Below are 19,072 nucleotides of genomic sequence, written 5' to 3'. Positions count from 1 at the left end.
AGTGAGTTTATATTAAGGATGCAATTGTACTGGCAAGAGGACAGAGAAGATTTCGCTGATTGTTGCCCTGGAATGGAGGACTTCAGTTATGGGGAGAGAATGGATAGATTGGGCTTGCTTTCCCTGGAGTGAAGGGAGGTGGGGTGATCAGTAAGATGTTTACAAGATTATGAGAAGCATTGACGGTGTAGATAGCCAGTCTTTTTTTTCCCCATAGTAGGGATATCAGAAACAAGAGGAATAAGTTTTACTGGGGATCAGAGGGGCAAGTTAACTGTTTTACCCATCTCTTCTTCTCACCACCACACAGGGTGAAATAATACATTTGAGACATTTAGATACTTAAACAGACAAGGCATAGAAGGATATAGGGTTCTATTATGGAGAAACTGGATTGGTGCACAGTACTGTGCAAAGGTCTTAGGTACAGGTAGATATATTTAGGATTAAGATCTTAATTAGGCCTAAGATTTTATATTTTATTTTACTGAGATACAGAATAGAATAGAATAGGCCCTTTGAGCCATGCCACCCAGCAATCCCCCAGTTTAACTCTATCCTAATCACAGGACAATTTACAATGACCAATTTAATCTACCAATCAGTACGTCTTTTGGACCATGGGAGGAAACCCACATGGTCACAGGAAGAACAAACATACTCCTTACAAGCAGTGGCAGGAATTGAACCCAGGTCTCCTTACTGTAAAGTGTTGTGCTAACCACTACACTACCGTGCTGTCTATGCATAATGCAGTATTTGTTAATGTGAATGGGAGAGTGAGTTTGTAGATCTGGCAGGATCAAAGGATGTTGGGAATGGTGAGGGTAGAGCACTGCAGGAGGAGAGTGGGGACAGGTGGCAGAGAAAGAGTGCCAGGGGCTGGGGGTGGTGCAGGTGCAGACACACCCAGCCCTGAGATACCAGGCAAGCTCATTTGATTCCAAATGATTGGTTTATTGATCATTACAAAATGTCTCTCTGGTGCTTCCTGCTCCCTCCACTCTCCCTTCCCATTTTTGCAACCATGATTCCCCTCTCCTGGCCCCCCTCCCACTCTCAGTCCACAATAGAGACCCAGATCAGAATCAGGTTCATCATCACTCACACACATCATGTTTTTTTTTGTGGGAGCAGTACAGTGCAATACATAACATTACTACAGTACTGTGCAAAAGTCTGAGCTCCCTAGCTATATATACGTGGCCTAAGACTTTTGCACGGTACTATTGATGGGCAAAAAGGTTGCCATGGATGCAGTGAGCTGCTTCTGTGCTCTGGAAGAACCTCTGAAAGCATCCGGATATCACTAGAGTTGATTTACCACTTAGAAACATAAAAAAACCTATAGCACAATACAGGCCCTTGGCCCACAATGCTGTGCCAAACATGTACTTAAGAACTACCCATTGGCCTCTATTTTTCTAAGCTCCATGTACCTATCCAAGAGACTCTTAAAATACCTTATTGTATCCGCCTCCACCACCGTTGCTGGCAATGCCTGCACATCATTCCATGCAATCACCACTCTGCGATAAAAACTCCTAATCATATTATGCCTCTCCAAATGTTCACAAATGCTGCCTCTCAGGATCTTTTCCAACAACTTACCAACCACCGAAGTAAGACTCACCGGTCTATAATTTCCTGGGTTATCTCTACTCCCTTTCTTGAATAACAAAATGACATCTGCAATCCTCCAATCCTCTGGAACCACTCTCATCCCCATTGATGATGCAAAGATTATTGCCCGAGGCTCAGCAATCTCCTCCCTCGCCTCCCACAGTGACCTGGGGGTACAGCTCATCCGATCCGAATGAGATGTACTCCAGCTTATGTATGGAACTTATGCCAGCTAGTTTGTTAGCCCCCCCAATTTCTTATTCTGGCTTCTGTCCCATTCCTTTCCAGTCTTGATGGAGGGTCTTGGCTTGAAACATCGACTGTTTATCCCACTCCGTGGACACTGCCTGATTCCTTAAAGTTGTTAGAGCCAGGGTTGGTAATGGGATAAGCTCTCTCTACCTATTAAATGCTCCCAATTGCATGCATCTCAAATAGCCTCTGACAACCATGCCCAGCTCCTGGCCTTCACGTGTGGCTTACTGGCGACTTAAAACCAGTCGCTTCGGGCAGACGGAGCTTGTCAGCCGTGGTTGGCAGCTCATCCAGGAGAAAAAAGCACTGAGCTCAAACCTCTGCTTCCCTGTGTCTCTACTGACTCATAGGGAAGGCTTCGGGAGTAAAACCCTGAGCAAAAATCTGGAGCTGGAATCCTTAAATCATCCCTACATCGAGTTCAATGCTGACTGGCAACTCCCGGTGCCAAAGTGTATCAGTCTCTGCGTGGAGCCTACTGCACGGGCAACAGCTTGCTCTCGATATTATATTGCCCTAGTTTGTGTATCACATAGATAGTTAGGACACGATATCCATCGTCGACCTCTACCAAAGGAGGGCCTCATAGTAGATGCTGCCTGATCCGCTGAGAACCTTCAGCATCTTGTGTGTGTTGCTGGTGACAACTGTGTCTACATTGGGAAAATGCAGGAAAACTCAAGGAGCACTCTAGTCAATCAGGCTGTTCTTCTCGTTATAGGGAGGATAAAGAGGAAGAATCAGTCAGAGATGGGAGGAAATAAAACACAAGAAGCAATACCAACCTCCTCATTTCCAAGATGATCTCCAAATCATGCCAACCACTCTGGAAAACAGTTGCCCACACCCATGCCTTTATCAACATGTCCATCCTGGTCACTCTCTCTCCACATCACCACCCCCTCCTTTGGACCGAAGCTTAAAAATGTGGACCACCAGCCTCAAGGACAGCTTTTTATTAAAATAAAAGGACAACTTTTATTGAACTCTTGTACAAGATGGACTCTTCATTTCACAATCTACCTTGCATCTCATTGTCCACCTGCATTGCACTCACTGTGCAACTGTAGCACCGGAGTCTGCACCCTCCAAGAGGACCACAACCTTGTCGTAGGGTTTGAATGCTTGCCTCCATGACCCAGCGAGCTATGTTGGCTGGAGCCCAACTCTCCTCCTATATCTTATGTTCTCAGATACAGAGAACAAGATTTTTTAAATATCCGTTAGTAGGTTAATTGGTCATTTTAAGTGTCTTCTTTGGTTTGGTTAAGGTTAAATTTGAGGTTGTTGATGTTCCTGGCAGCGAGGCTCCAGGTCCAGAAGGGACTATTCCGCACTGTATTTCAAAATCAATAAATTAACTTTAAAATGTTCCAAATACAAAGACACACAGAAATATCCATCCAGATAATTGCTCCTGCCTTCAAATGATTGATGTCAGGGCGACCAATCCAACAACTTGTAACATCTTGCTTTGATAATGGGAGGCCCGCCTTTGATCTCATCTCTCTCCAATGAAGAGAGAAGAGACACTAAAAGGTCATTGTGCAGGACCAGCGTTAACTACAAAGGAAGGTTTACAATAAATCATTTCTTTCATCAAAAGGAAACCACTCCTTGCTCACAGGAGAGAAGATCAAGTATTTTTTCTCTGTTCCCTCATTAGGGCTGTAGTAGACACAAGACCATAAGATATAGGAGCAGAAGTAGGCCAGTCGGCCCATCGAGTCTGCTCCACCATTCAATCATGGGCTGATCCAATTCTTCCAGTCGTCCCCACTCCTCTGCCTTCTCCCCCATACCCTTTGATGCCTTGGCTAATCAAGAACCTATCTATCTCTTCCTTAAATGCACCCAATGACTTGGCCTCCACAGCTGCCCGTGGCAACAAATTCCACAGATTTACCACTCTCTGACTAAAGTAATTTCTCCGCACCTCGAAGTTAGGCGATGGGTTAAGGGATGTGAGGGATCCTCCATTAATCTGCTGATGAATAAATAAAATCAATTTATACATGCCGTGTGCTAGTTTTATCCTTTAAAGAGGTGGCCTGCTTCTGACGCTGCTAATTTTTGTACAGACAGATATACAGTTGCAAGAAAAAGTTTGTGAATCTTTTTGCAATTACCTGATTTTCTGCATTAATTGCTCATAAAATCTAGTCTGATCTTCATCTAAGTCACAATAACAGACGAATACAATCTGGCTAAACGAATAACACCCAAACAATTGTACTACTTCTTGTCAATACTAAATACACCTTTTAAACAATCACAGTCTAGGTGAACCTCTGGGGTAATGCCTTCTACAAAAGCTATTTGGAGTCAGGTGTTCCAATCAATGAGATGACAATGAAGGTGTGGGTTGTAGACGTGCCCTGCCCTAGAAAAAAGACACACAAAGTCAGGTTACTGAGAGAGTCTGCTCTTCTCAAGAAAGATCTGTTTATGTGCACCATACCTTGATTAAAATTACTTTCAGAGGACCTTTGTAGAGATACATGAAGCTGGAAAAGGCTACAAAAACATTTCTAAAAACCCTAGTGCTCATCTGTTCACAGTAAGAGAAACTGTCTACAAATAGAGAAAATTAAGTACCCTTGCTACTCTCCCTAGGGGTGGGAGTCCTGCAAAGATCACACCAAGAGCACAACGTACAACGCTGAAGGAGGTGAAAAAGAACCCAAGGGTAACAGCAAAAGACCTCTGGAAATCTCTAGAACTTGCTCAAGTGTCTGTTCATGTATCTGCTATAAGAAAAACACTGAACAAGAATGGTGTTCATGGAAGGACACCATGGAGGAAACCACTGCTCTCCCAAAGTATACGTTGCTGCATGTCTCAAGTTTGCAAAAGACCACCTGGATGCTTTGCAATGTCCTGTGGGCAGATAAGACCAAAATTAAACTTTGTAGCAGAAAAGCATACTGCTATGTTTGGAGGAAAAGGGCACTGCACACCAGCACCAAAACCTCATCCCAACTGTGAAGCACGGTGGAAGGAGCATCATGGTTTGGGGCTGCTTTGCTGCCTCAGGGCCTGGACAGCTTGCAATCATTGAGGGAACAATAAATTCAAAATTGTATCAAGATATTTTACAGGGGAATGTCAAGGTAGCAGTCTGTCACATTAAATTTAGTAGAAGTTGGATGATGCAATGAGACAATGATCTGAATCTGAAAAAAATGTGTTTTAGAATGACCAAGTCAGAGTCCAGACCTTGATCCAATTGAGAAGCTGTGGCATGACGTGAAGAGGGCTGTTCATGCAAGGTATCCCAGAAATACTGATGAAATGAAACGGTTTTGTATGGAGGAATGCTTTGAAATGCCTCCTCGCCATTGTGCAAGTCTGATCAGCTGCTACAGGAAACATTTGGTGGAGGTTACTGCTGCTAACTGTTTACCAGTTGTTTACCATATTGTTTACCAGTTACTAAATACAAGGATTCACATACATTTTCCACCCTGGATTGTGAATGATTGAACAATATGTTCAATAAAGACAAGTACTATTGTTTCTGTTATTAGTTTAGGCAGACTACGTCTCTCTATTATTGTGACTTAGATGAAGATCAGATCACATTTTATGAGTAATTAATGCAGAAAACTATGTAATTGCAAAAGGTTCACAAACTTTTTCTTGCAAATATATGTGCCACAGGTGTCATTTGGATGAATTGTCCAAGAGACATCAGACATCTTGCTTCAAGCACCTCATTCCGGACCAATATCCTCCACATCAACATTCAGACCTGTTAGATTAGGGTGTAGAATTGTTATTTTTCTCGTACTTTTCTTGTAGTTTAACATTCCTATGTTTATTTGTATTTTTATATAATCATCTATACACATGTAACTGTTCAGTGAATTTTTCAGTAATTATGGGAGTTGCTTCTGTTATTTTCTAGAAGCTTCTCAGTTTTTCTGGAGCAGGTGTCATGAATCTGGCTATTTTATTGATTAATCACTATCACTGGAATTTGGTTTATCTCTAGTCTGAGTATCAGACGACCACAACTTTATCTTAGTCTTTCTTTCTTTGCTCTTTGTTCCTGTAACACTTAACAAAATGACCATAAGCAACAAGTTGGTAGGTTCTTGATTGGTTAGGGCATGAAAGGAGGAGACAGGAGATTGAGAGGGAAATGGATCAGTACGATGAAATGTTGGAGCAGACTTGATGAGCCAAATGGCCCAATCCTGCTCCTATATCTCATGGTCTAAGCTTTATGTCTCATTCTTGGCTTCCGACGAATCTCTGGACTGCAAAAACACCAGGATCTAACTGACCCCATTGGGTATGTGGAATGAATTTATTTTAAGTCTATTTTTCCTCAGAAGTATTGATGGACCAGCAGTCAGCCAATCTGAGAAACTCACTCTAATCACATTTATCTATAGACAAGGAGGGGCTGGGTGGGCAAGCTCACTGGCGGACTGCGGAAGTATCTAGGTCACAACCATGGTGGAGCAGGGAACACCACTCTTTGATCTCCTTATTCCCTTCCAGAGAAGGCAGTAAACAAATGTTCATGGGGTGTGGGGGGGGGGGGGTGGAGGAGAGACAGAGAGATGGAGATGGAGAGGGAGAGAGAGAGAGAGAGAGCGAGAAGAAACTTGAATAGCACACACAAAATGGAGCAGGAGTTCAGCAGGTCAGGCAGCATTCATAGAGGGGAGTAAACTGTTGACATTTCTGGCAAACCCCTTCCTCAGGAGTGGAAAGGAAGGGGAGGGGAAAAAAACTAGAATATTCTTGACTGAATGAAATGGATAAATTTGTCTATTTTCTCTAATGTTCCCAAATCAAAATACGATGGGGCAGCACGGCAGCGCAGAGTTTAGCATAATGTTATTACAGTGCCAGTGACCCAGATTCAATTCTTGCCACTCTCTGTAAAGAGTTTGTACGTTCTCCTTGTGATTGCACGGCTTTCTTCCGGGTGCTCCAGTTTCCTCCCACATTCCAAAGCTGGTAGGTTAACTGGTCACAAGGTTGTAGTTGGATGGGGTGGGCTCGTTTGAGCTGCAAGGACCTGTTACTGTATTGCAACCTGGGGTCCACAGAACCCTTACTTAATAGTATTGGTCCATGGCATAAAAAAGGTTGGGAACCCCTGCTCAAAATATACAAACATAGACCCAGTCCCTTTCCTTAGAAATCAATTGCCTGAATAACATTGACAATAATGAACCTGTGTAGCAACTTGGAACTGGTGATACTCAATAAAACAAACAGGAAAAAGTAATCCACTCTATGCAATTAGTCAGCAATCTAAAATGTAAACAAAGTTTGATTTGCAGTCTCGAGAATGCTTTTGTTGTCTGCGCAGTATCATGGAGCAGGAAGAATGATGGTCATCACCCATATAAACATTTAAACAGCTGTTAGCTACAGGGCCAAGGTTTAAAAGCTCCATTGTGAGATTAACCTAAATTCAATTTCTCTCTGACTGGGGGCCAAATGGCCTCTTCCTGAGCCATGAACACCCCTGATGTGGTCCAGTAATTCGCATTTGAGTGGCAGCTTTCCGAATCGTGCCAGATCCCAAACCATTTGCAAATTAGCTCGAGGCAAATGCAACCTATAGGTATCCGAAGCATGGGGGGGGTGGGGGGGGTCAATGTCAAGCGTCCTGGGAGCTCAACTCCCTCCATCATCCAAATATCTGCAAACTGATCACAAGGCAAAGGCAAGAGATGCTACAGATGCTGGAAATCCAGAGCAAAACGCACAAAATGCTGGAGGAACTCAGCAGGCCAGGCAGTGTCCATGGAGATGAATAAACAGTTAACATTCAGGCCAAGACCCTTCTTCAGGAGTATAAAGGAAGGGGGCAGAAACCAGAATAAGAAAGTGGGGGACAGGGGACGGTGTTAGGTTTTGTAACTTCAAAACATTAAACTAATTCAAAGGAAGACACAGGAGGCCGTAACATGAGTCTAACTTTTGTGTTTACTTTAATTGAGTCGTGCATGTATCATGTGGTAATATGATGACGTATGCAATTCATGTATAACCTGTAATAAATTATTTAAACAAATAATAATGTTTAGTCAAATATCCATACACAAGATTACTCAGATATTATTGAAATATTAAATACACAACAGGAGTATAAACTGGAAGGTGATGTGAGACCAGGTGAGGGGGGGAAGGTGGGTGGGAGGGGGAGGGGGATGAAGTCGGGAGGTGGTAGGTGGAAAAGGTAAAGAGTTGAAGAAGAAAGAGTCTGACAGGTGTGGACAGTGGCCCATGGGAGAAAGGGAAAGAAGGAAGGAACTAGAGGGAAGTGAAGGGCTGGTGAGGAGGGTGGAAGGGGAAGAGAAAGGGGAATGATAAAAGTTAATCCAATGCATCAAAATTAAGGGATGTACACAATGCTGGAATGATTAAGAATTTTTAAGTTCAAATTTCTTATCATAGGCATGCATGCACACAGTAAAAATGTTGTGAAAATCAGCTTTATTGTGGCAATAGCATTGATATTACGAATAGAGGAAGGAAAAGTGTGAGACGGGGGGGGGGGTGTGAGAGGGCCACCAGAATGGGGGAACAACAAAGTGGTGCCGGACGAATTGTGGAAAAACAGGCTGGAGTGGTTACCAAAATTTAAAGAAATCAATGTTCACGCCATCAGATTGCAGACTGTCCTGACAGAATATATGAGCTATTACTCCTCCAACCTGTGTTTGACCTCCCTGTGGCAGTAGAGGAAGCCATACTCTGATATTTTGGTGTGGCAATGGGAAGCTGAATCAAAGTGTGTGGCTGCTGGGAGATCCTGACTATATTGGCTGACAGAGCAAAGGTGTTCAACTGCAAAGGCTGTCCCACTATGGGCAAACGTGCATCCAACTTCCTGTAACCGAATGATTGGTGCTAGGAAGTCCTGGGCATGACCATCAAAGGTCAGAAATCTACAGATTAAGATCAGGACTGGAGATAATTACAAAGGAAGCTGGGAGATCCAGAACCAGAAGAGCATTTTCCAGTCAGAAGTTTTCCCGAAAGTGATGCCATTAAGGTGTTAAGGCATTATTCGGTGTAAACGCTTTCAGCCACTCACCTCTGTCCGCGGAGATCCATTTGCAAGTGGCAGTGGCAAGGGCCCTGAAATAAAAAAGGCAAAATAAAATGGATGCATAGTAAAGTTTTATTCACTTCAATGATTTTCGGAAGCTTGCCCCAAGTGTCCCTGAATCACTATTTTGCTGTTGAGATGCTGATACATAGAAAGGGAAATGAAAATGTTTCTAAACAAGTGCAGAAAGAGCAGTGAACTCTAGGCAGAATAATTACAGTGGTTCTATAGCACACACGAGTAATTATAGTGTTCAATCAGCAACCTGGAGGTCAGAAGATCAAAATTTATCTCTCATCTCGTAACTTTAACAGGAAAACTAACAAAACTCCATTCTGGTAAGTTATAGAACATGGAATAAGGCTCTTAGGCTCCTCAAGTCCATGCTTGCAATCAAACACACGTGTACACTCATCATCATTATGTGCCTTGTCCTATGGCGTGGTCGATAATGGTCTCTCCATCATCATGATTGCTCTTGGCAATTTTTTCTACGGAAGTGGTTTGCCATTGCCTTCTTCTGGGCCGCGTCTTTACAAGACGGGTGACCCCATCCCTCATCAGTCTTCAGAGACTGTCTTACTGGCACCAGTAGTCACATAACCAGGACTCGTGGTATGTATCACCTCTGGCTTCACATGACCCTGATCAGGGGCTACACAGATGCCACACCTTGCCCAAGGGTGACCTGCAGGCTAGCAGAAGGAAGGAGCGCCTTACACCTCTTTTGGTAGAGACACATCTCCACTCCACCACCATATCTAAATGTAGATCTGCTTATGATTAACTTGTAAATATTGCCTTTGCCTTGTACAACCTCAATGAACTGTACGGATGGCATGCAAAGTAAGCTTTCTCACTGTATCTATGTGCATGTGATAATTATAGACCAATTTACCTATATACAAGTGATTGTTTGATGACAGGAAGGGATAAGAAAATTTAATTAGTGTGTACTGCTTGTTAACATCAACTAAGTTTTTTGAAGAGGACTTGCCTGTCGGTTTTCTCCCTGAAGTTCCAGTGATGTGGCCTCTGCAGCACATCAGTGATGCTAATGGTTTGTATCCTTCGCAAAATCAATTAAATCATAGCGAATTGCAAAGTAGATCCTGTAGATCCCCACGATCTTTGTATCCTCCCCTCACAGTCCAAGTCAATTTGCCTATCTGGGCCTTGAACCTGTTCCATGAATTTGTCTCCACAGCTCTCTGAGGAAGAGAGTTCCAATCCTCTGGGAGGGATTCTTGGGTTAGGGGAGCCTAGGTGAGCATATGAGAGAGGAGAGGACAGCGAGGCAAACTGGTTGATGAATAAAGTTCTGTGGCCACTGAAGTAGACCACAATGAATGACATGAGCCAAAGACAAAATGCTGGAAGAACTCAGCAGGTCAGGCAGCACCTGTAGAGGGAAATGGCCATCTGCCTACAGGAAAGATGTAAATATGGTTAAAAGAGCCCAGAGAAAATCTGCAAGGATGTTGCTGGGTCTGGAGAACCTGAGTTATGAGGAAAGATTGAATAGGTTAGGACCTTATTCCCTGAAATGTAGAAGATTAAGAGGAGATTTGAAGGGTACAGATAGGGTAAATGCAAGCAGGGTTTTTCCACTGAGGCTGGGTGGGACTATAACCAGAGGTCATTGGTTAAGGGTGAAAGGTGAAAAGTTTAATTGGAACATGAGGGGAAACTTCTTCACTCAGAGGGCCATGAGAGTGTGGAACAAGCTGCCAGCACAAATAGTGCACGTGAGCTCAATTTGAATGTTTAAGAGAAGTTTGGTTAGGTACATGGATGGTGGAGGTATGGAGGGCTATTTTTCTGGTGCACGTTGATGGGAATATGCAGTTTAAATGGTTCAGCACAGACTAGATGGGCCAAGGGGCCTGCTTCGGTGGTGTACTTTTCTATGACTCTATGACAGTTGCAATTTGGGTCAAGACCCTTTATCCTCACAGAGAGTAGAAGGGAGATGACCAAAGGAGGGAGGGAAGGAAATGGTGCCTCTCACCTCCTTTGGTAGAGATGCATCTCCATCCCGCCACTTACACTCATCCCATTTCATTCTCCCTGTATTCCAATCAAATCCCAAACCACCCCCACCCCAAGGTTCTAGCACACCCCTGTACACGAGGGTCAATTTACAGTGGTTGATTAACCTATCTCCACGTGCTCGAGCATGGGACGTGCTCGAAAACCCATAGCATCACAGGGAGAACATGCAAACTCCACGTAGACACCACCGGAAGTCAGAATCTAACACAGGTCGTTGACGCCATGAGGCAGCGGATCTAACGGTCACACTGCCATGCCACTCCCATGGCCACAGGGTTGAAACAGATTCAGCCTGCCGTTATAGGGCTGGCAGAGCACAGAAGGTGCTGGAGGAACTCCACATCCGTAGGGGGAAATGGACAACGGACGTTGTGGATTGGCTTTCACCTAGACTGGAAAGAAAGGGGCCAAGAGAAGTTGGGTTGGAGGAATGGAGGGGTGGGAGTGATAGGTGGGATCCAAGTGAGGGGAGTGATGGGCAGATCCGGGTGAGGTGGGCGACGGGCAGATCCTAGTGAGGGCAGGTTCTTATTTTAACCACAGAGTGGTGGTTGCCTGGAATGCGTGGCCCGAGGCAGGGGTGGTGGCAGATACGATAGAGGCATTTAGATGGGCACAAAACTGTGCAGAGGATGGAGGAAAATTGACCGTGTGCTGGCAGAGGGATTATGGGTCAAATCCTTAATTAGCTTGGCACAGAATTGTGGACCAAAGGCCTGCTCCTGTGCTGTACTCATTTACTTTACGTTCTGTGCTCAGAACCACGAAAGACTCTTCTCATTGGAACTCCAGCAACCTACTAAAAAAGATTGGGGCGGCATGGTAGCGTAATGGTTGGCGTAACACTGTTACAGCGCCAGCGACTCAGGTTCAATTCCTGCCCGCTGTCTGTAAGGAGTCTGTACATTCTCCCCCTTGACCGTGTGGTTTCCTCCGGGTGCTCCGGTTTTCTCCCACAGTCCAAAGATGTACGGGCTAGTAAGCTAATTGGTCATGTGGGTGTAATTGAGCAGCGTGGGCTCGATGACCCATAATGGCCTGTTACTGTGTTGCACCCTCAAACGTTCCACTTTGGAACCCCAAACAGCCACTGGCCAAAGATAGGAGCTTGGAGAACTAAAGTTGAGTCAGAGGTGGAGGAATAGGCCACAAGTATATTAGGAGACTTGTGGGGGGGGGGCATTGCCTGTTCATCACCCACTACACCAAACCACATCAATACCAATTCCCACCTCTCAGATGTGATTCGGTTGGAGTTATTCCCAGTTTCTTGAAGTACTGATCTGTCTCCGGGTCCACCACCAGAAGCCTGGCCTCCTCTTCACTGGCTTTGATACAGGCCACAACCTCACTGTGTTTCTTCCCTTCAATGTTGACCCCATTCACCTGCAAACAACGAGAAGATGGATGTATTATCTTCCCAGAACACTAAAGGGCTTCGTACTCTGGGGAGGAAATGGTGGGATTAGCAGAGAATGACTTTTGGCAACTTTTCTTTACATTGGCAGGAGGCTAAAGAAATTTGGCATGTTCTCTTTGACCCTCACCGAGTTCTACTGAAGCACTTGGAGTCCAGGGCCAGGGACCGGACAACCCGAGGCAGCCTATCCGGGTACAGGAGACCCGTCTAAGGGGGATGAGTGGGAGGAGAATGGCTTGCTTTCCTGTTGTTTTGTTTTATTCTTGCTTGCGTCATTCTGCTGAGCACTGCGGACAGGCAATGCTGGCATTAGAACGCGTGGTGACATTGGCGGGCTGCCCCCAGCACATCCTTGAGAGTGTTGGTTGTTAGTGCAGATGACGCATTTCACTGCACATGTGATAAGTAAATGTGAAGCAGAATCTAGAAAGCATCCTGTTCCGATGCCTCACAGCTCGGAACGGCAACTGCTCTGCCCAAGACTGCAGGAAAACGTGGAGTGTTATAGCACATCACAGAAACCAGCTTCCTCCTCCATGGTACAGACAACTTCTGGCAGCCTCAGTAAAGTGCCCAATAATTAAAGACCTCACCAACCCTGGACGTTATCTCTTCTCCCCCTCCTATTGGAAAGAAAGTACAAAAGTTTGAAAGTTTGTACCACAAGGGTCAAGGACAGCTAATTTGTTTTAAGACTATTGAATGGTCCAATAGGTGCTATGTTAAGTTGGACTCCTGGCACCTCTTGCATCTTACAGTCTGTCTCCCTGTCCCGTGTACCATATAACTCCATACCCCGTGGTAACTACATCTCAGTCTGGCATGGAGGCTCCAATAGGCAGGATCATAAGAGGCTTCAAGGCTGTAGATGCAGCAGCTCTATCATCGGCACAAGCCTCCCACCCTCAAGAACATCTTCAAAAGATGCTTCAAGAAGGCGGCATCTATCATTAAGGACCCTCCCCCATCTGGGACACGCCCACTTCTCAGGGATGAGGCACAGGAACTCGGAGACGCATACTCAGTGTTTTAAGAACAGTGTCTTCACTGTCAGGTTTCTGGACGGTCCATCAACCTGTGAACACTTCCTCCTTTGGACTATATTTTAAACCAATTACTGTAGTAATGTAAACACAAAGTGCATTGCAGATGCTGTGGTTAAATCAAGACGTACAAACAAGCTGGATGAACTCAGCAGGTCGGGCAGCATCCGTGGAAATGAGCAGTCAATGCTTTGGGCCGAGACCCTTTGTCAGGACTGAAGAAGGAGGGGGCGGGGGCCCTATAAAGAAGGTGGGGGGAGGGTGGAAGGTGCCAGGTGAAAAACCAATCAGAGGAAAGATCAAGTGGTGGGGGAGGGGAAGCAGGGAGGGGATAGGCCGGAGAGGTGAAGAAGGAATCTAAGGGGAAAGCACTATGGGTAGTAGAAGAAGGCAGAATCATGAGAGAGGTGATAGGCAGCTAGAAGAGGAGGCAGAGTGAAAGTGGGATGGTGGAAGCGAAATGGAGAGAATTACTGGAAATTGGAGAACTCGATTTTCATACCAAGGGGCTGGAGGCTACCCAGATGGTATATGAAGTGTTGCTCCTCCAATCTAAGTTTGGCCTCATCATGGCAGTACAGGAGGCCAGGTATGGACGTATCCAAATGGGAATGTGAAGCAGAATTGAAGTGGGTGGCAACCGGGAGATCCTGTCTGTTGTGGTGGACGGAGTGGAGGTGCTCGACGAAGCAGTCCCCCAATTTGCGTCGGGTCTCGCTGATGTAGAGGAGGCCGCACCGGGAGCACCGGATGCAATAAATTATCCCAACAGACTCACAAGTGAAGTGTTGCCTCACCAGGAAGGACTGTTTGGGGCCCTGAATGGTGGAAAGAAATGAGGTGTGGGGACAGGTATAGCACTTACACTTGCAGGGATAAGTGCCAGGTGGGAGATCTGTGGGGAGGGACGTGTGGACCAGGCAGTCACAGAGGGAACGATCCCTGCGAAAAGCTGAGAGGGGTAGGGAGGGAAAGATGTGCTTAGTGGTGGGGTCCTGTTGAAGGTGGCGGAAGTTGCGGAGGATAATATGCTGGATCTGGAGGCTGGTGGGGTGGTAGGTGAGGACAAGGGGAACATGGTCCCTGTTGTGGTGACGGGAGGATGGGGTGAGGGCAGAAGTGCGAGAAATGGAGGCGATGCGGGTGAGGGCATCATTGATGACGGCGGAAGGGAAACCACGATTCTTAAAGAAAGAGGACATTTGAGATGTCCTGGAACGGAAAGCCTCATCCTTGGAGCAGATGCGGCGGAGACGGAGGAACTGGGAATAGGGAACAGCATTTTTACTTTTTGGCAGGGTGGGAAGAGGTTAATCGAGGTAGTTATGGGAGTCAGTGGGCTTATAGACAGTCTGTCTACCGAGATGGAGACCGAGAGATCGAGAAAGGGGAGAGAAGTGTCCGAGAGGGACCAAGTGAATTTGAGGGCTGGGTGAAAGTTAGAGGCAAAGTCAATGAAATTGAAGAGCTCAGCATGGGTGCAGGAAGCAGCACCAATGTAGTCGTCAATGTATCGAAGGAAAAGTTGGGGAACAGTACCAGTATAGATTTGGAGCATAGACTGTTCCACATAACCCATGAAGAGGCAGGCATAGCGGGGGCCTGTGTAGTAATGTGTTGTGTATGCACTGCACTGCTCTCACAAAACAACACATTTCATGATGAACATCAGTGAAAACAAACAGATGGCGTGAATATCGATTTCTGCTTCCAGTAAACACACATCTCTCCTCACCACCCCCCCACTTCTTGTATTCTCCACTCCAATCTTTTACCTCCTCTCACCTGCCTCTTACTTCCCCCTGGGTCCTCTCCTTCTCTTTCTCCCATGCTCCACTCTCCTCTCCTATCAGATACCTCCTTCTCCAGCCCTTTACCTTTCCCACCCACCCGGCATCACCTACCCACTTCCGGCTAGCCTTCTCCCCCCTCCCCCACCTTTTTATCCTGCATCTTCCCCCTTCCTTCTCAGTCCTGAAGGAGGGTCTCGGCCCGAAACGTCGACTCTTTATTCATTTCCATAGACGCTGCCTGACCTGCTGAGTTCCTGTAGCATTTTGTGTGGGTTGCTCTGGATTTCCAGCATCTGCAGACACCCTCCTGTTTTTAATGCACACTTATCCTGCATGTTATTGCTTTTCCCGTGTGCTAACGTAATGCTTTGTTGTAATGAAGCCACCTGTATAGTCGGCATGCAGAACAGTGTCCTTCACTGCATCTCACGACACATAATAATGATAAACTAATTTACCCGTAGGAGTATGGATGTACAGAGGGATCCTGGGGTGCAAATCCATAGGTCTCTGAACGTGACAGCACAACCAGACAGGGTGGTAAAGACGCTGTATGGTATGATTGTCTTCGTCAGTAGGGAGGGCTTGGAGACGACTTACAAGCACGTCATCAGGACGTGAGGACCCAAGTTCTAGGAAACGGTAAGCTAGGTTGGGATGTTTTCCCCTGGAGTGTAGGAATGAGGGAAGATTTGATAGCGATGTACAAAATAATGAGGGGGTATAGATAGGGTAAATGCAGGCTGGTTTCTTCCCCCCACTGAGGTTGGGTGAGAGTAGGACAAGGGTTAAGGGTGAGAGTTGAAATGTTTAAGGGGAATATGAAGGGGCACTTCTTCACTTAGAGAGTGGTGGGAGAGTGGAATGAGTTGCCAGTGCAAGTGACAGATATGGATTTGATTACAAAGTTCAAAGTATATTTATTATCAAAGTATGTATGGCATATACGAGCTTGAGATTCATCTTCAACCTTGAGATTTCAGCATTTAAGAGACATTTCGATTGGTACATGGATGGGGGTCTATAGTCCAGGTGTAGGTTGATGGGTCTAGGTAGAATTATATTTCAGTACAGACTAGATGGGTCGAAGGCCCTGTTTCTGTGCTGCGATGCTCTATGACTCTATAAACATCAGGATATCATGTTGCAGCTGTAGAAATCTTTAGTTAGGCCACATTTGGAGTATTGTGTGTGTTTCTGGTTGCTGCATTACAGAATACCATGAAGAGGGTGTAGAAGAGGATTTGAGAGTATCAGACAATAAGGAAATTTTGAATAAACTTTTAGTTTCCCTCTCAATCCCATCTTCCCCTCTGCAATCGGACTTCTGAACAGTCCATTAACACCATCTTAGTATTCCTTATATTTTTATAACTTTTACTGTCTTGCACTGTACTGCTGGCACAAAATTAAAAAATTCATGACATACAGTACTGTGCAAAAGTCTTTGGCACATATAAATAGTTATGTGCCTAAGTGTTTTGCAACATGTATTTGTCAGCGTGGAGCAGAAAGCAAATCTGTAAATCTGGCAGGATGAAAGCATGTTGGGAATGGCGAGGGTTGTGGGACAGTTGGCAGAGAAGGAGTGTTAGGTTGGGGGGTGTGCAGACACACCCAGCTCTGAGATACCAGGTAAGTTTGATTCCAAACAAGTGGTTTACTGATCATTACAGAATATCTCTCTGGTCTTTCTCACTCCCTCCCCTCTCCCTTCTCTCAACCAATTAGTTTATTGATCCTTACGGAATGCCTTTCTGGTGCATCCTACTCCCTGCACTCTCCCTTCCCCTTTTCCGAACCATGATTACCCTCTCCCTGTCCCCTTCCCACTCTCAGTCCACAACAGAGACCCATATCAGAATCAGGTTTATCATCACTCACACGTCATGAAATTTTTTTTTTTTTGCGGCAGCAGTACAGTGCAATAAATAAAATTACTGAAGTACTGTGCAGAAGTCTTAGGCACCTTAACTATCCTGTGGTTCATCCATTGCCATCGATGAAGACCTGGACACCGTTAGTCACTTTGAGACTGGATGCAGTGTGCCCGAAGATGACTGGTCAGGCCAATCCGGGCACGGAATGTCCTGGCACGTGTTGGGCGGACGTGTGTAGGCACTGCAGTTGTGGCGCTAGTGGCTCTGGACTTGCGCAGCTCGGCTGATGTTGTGCTTTAGCAATGCGCCTTGCTTCATAAGCTTGACAGCCCTTGTGGATGAGACCATGCCAGGTAGGGCGGCTTTGTGCCAGCTTTTCCCAGGAGGTCGTGTCTGTGTCAAGCAACTTCAGGGAGGCCTTTAGTGTGCCTTCGTAACGTTTCTTCTGCCCTCAGTGCGAGCGTCTTCAGGCAGAGAATTCCCCAAAAAGGAGCTGCTTGGGTATGCGCTCGTCCGGCATGCGGATGACATGACCCGCCCACCGGGTCTGTGCTCTCATCGGCAGTGTGTGGACTGATGGTGGACTTGCTCTGGAGAGAACTTCAGTGTCTGCTACTTTGTCTTGTCATCTGATGCCTAATATTCTGTGAAGACGTGGAAATGGTTGAGCTGTCCTGCATGCCTTCGATACACAGTCCACGTTTCACAGGCATACAGGAGGGTAGTGAGTACCACGGCTCTGTAGACCTTCAGTTTTGTTGCTGGGCTGATTCCTCAACGTTCCCATTCAGTGGAGCACAGTCTACCGAAAGCAGAACTTGCCTTTGCTATTCTGCAAGTAACCTCTGTATCAGTAGTGACTGCTCGGGACAGGGTGCTGCCACGGTGAGTAAACTGGTCAACGGCCTGTAGTTTCTGTCCTTTGATTGTGATTTTCGGGTCTGTGTACGGTGTACGAGGGGCCGGCTGGTGCATGACTTCAGTCTTTCTGATGTTGATGGTGAGTCCAAAGTTGTCACAAGCTGTGGAGGATTTGTCCATATTGACTTGGATCTCTGGCTCTGAGCCTGCATACAGGGCACAGTCATCAGCAAAGAGGGAGTCTCTCAGAACAGTCTCCTTCACTTTGGTAATAGCTTGAAGTCTCCTCGGGTTGAGGAGTTTCCCATCCACTCAGTACCTGAGGCTGATTCCAGCATCACTGTCCTGGAAGGCATCATTCAGCACGGCAGTGAACATCACGCTGAACAGTGTGGGTGCGAGCACACAGCCCTGTTTGACGCCACTGGTGACTGGGAATGCCTCAGAGGATTCTCTGCCGTCCAGCACTCTGGCCATCGTGCCATCATGGAACTGGCGTACCATCTGAATGAATCTGGCGGGGCAGCCGAACTTTGATACGATCCTCCACGGGCCTTGTCGGCAGACAGTGTCGAAGGCTTTCGAAAGGTCAACAGAAGTTGTGTAGAGTTTGCGATTCTGCTCCTGACACTCCTCCTGAAGTTGTCGTGCGGCAAAAATCACGTTAACAGTCCCACAACCTTTGCGAAAGCCACATTGTGACTCTGGCAGCAGGCCCAGCTCCAGATGAGTGACCAGACGATGTAGCAGGACTCTTGCAATGGTTTTTCCTGCGATGGAGAGCAGTGAGATTCCTCGGTGGTTGTCACATACTTGTCGATGGTGTACGATAGATGCATCTTTAAGTTCCCGAAGAATGGATCCTTGCTTCCAAAAAGACTGGAACAACTTGGTGACCTTCTCTATAAGTACAGGACCACTGGCTCTGTAGATCTCTGCAGGTATGGCGTCTGCCCCTGGGGCTTTGCCACTGGATAGCTGGCTGACAGCTTTCGTGACCGCGGCTACTACCGGTGGGTCACCATGGCGCTGTTGATGTCAACCCGGGGAATCCC

General features: G+C 46.1%; 1 protein-coding gene across 1 annotated transcript in view; it reads right to left on the bottom strand.

Annotated features, from left to right (window-relative positions):
- nherf2 (NHERF family PDZ scaffold protein 2) overlaps window positions 1-19,072 on the bottom strand; it is a 161,835-nt gene that overhangs the window by 7,977 nt on the left and 134,786 nt on the right. The window contains exons 4-5 of the mRNA XM_073060203.1: window positions 12,253-12,406; window positions 8,951-8,994 (exon numbers count right to left, since the gene is read on the bottom strand). Coding sequence (XP_072916304.1) covers window positions 8,951-8,994; window positions 12,253-12,406 — 198 coding nt within the window. The remainder of the gene's footprint in view (window positions 1-8,950; window positions 8,995-12,252; window positions 12,407-19,072) is intronic.

Source organism: Hemitrygon akajei, chromosome 11 (assembly GCF_048418815.1).
Source record: "Hemitrygon akajei chromosome 11, sHemAka1.3, whole genome shotgun sequence".
Lineage (NCBI taxonomy): Eukaryota > Metazoa > Chordata > Chondrichthyes > Myliobatiformes > Dasyatidae > Hemitrygon > Hemitrygon akajei.
Note: the sequence above shows the minus strand (reverse complement) of the source record. Positions and strands in the feature narration are given on the sequence as shown.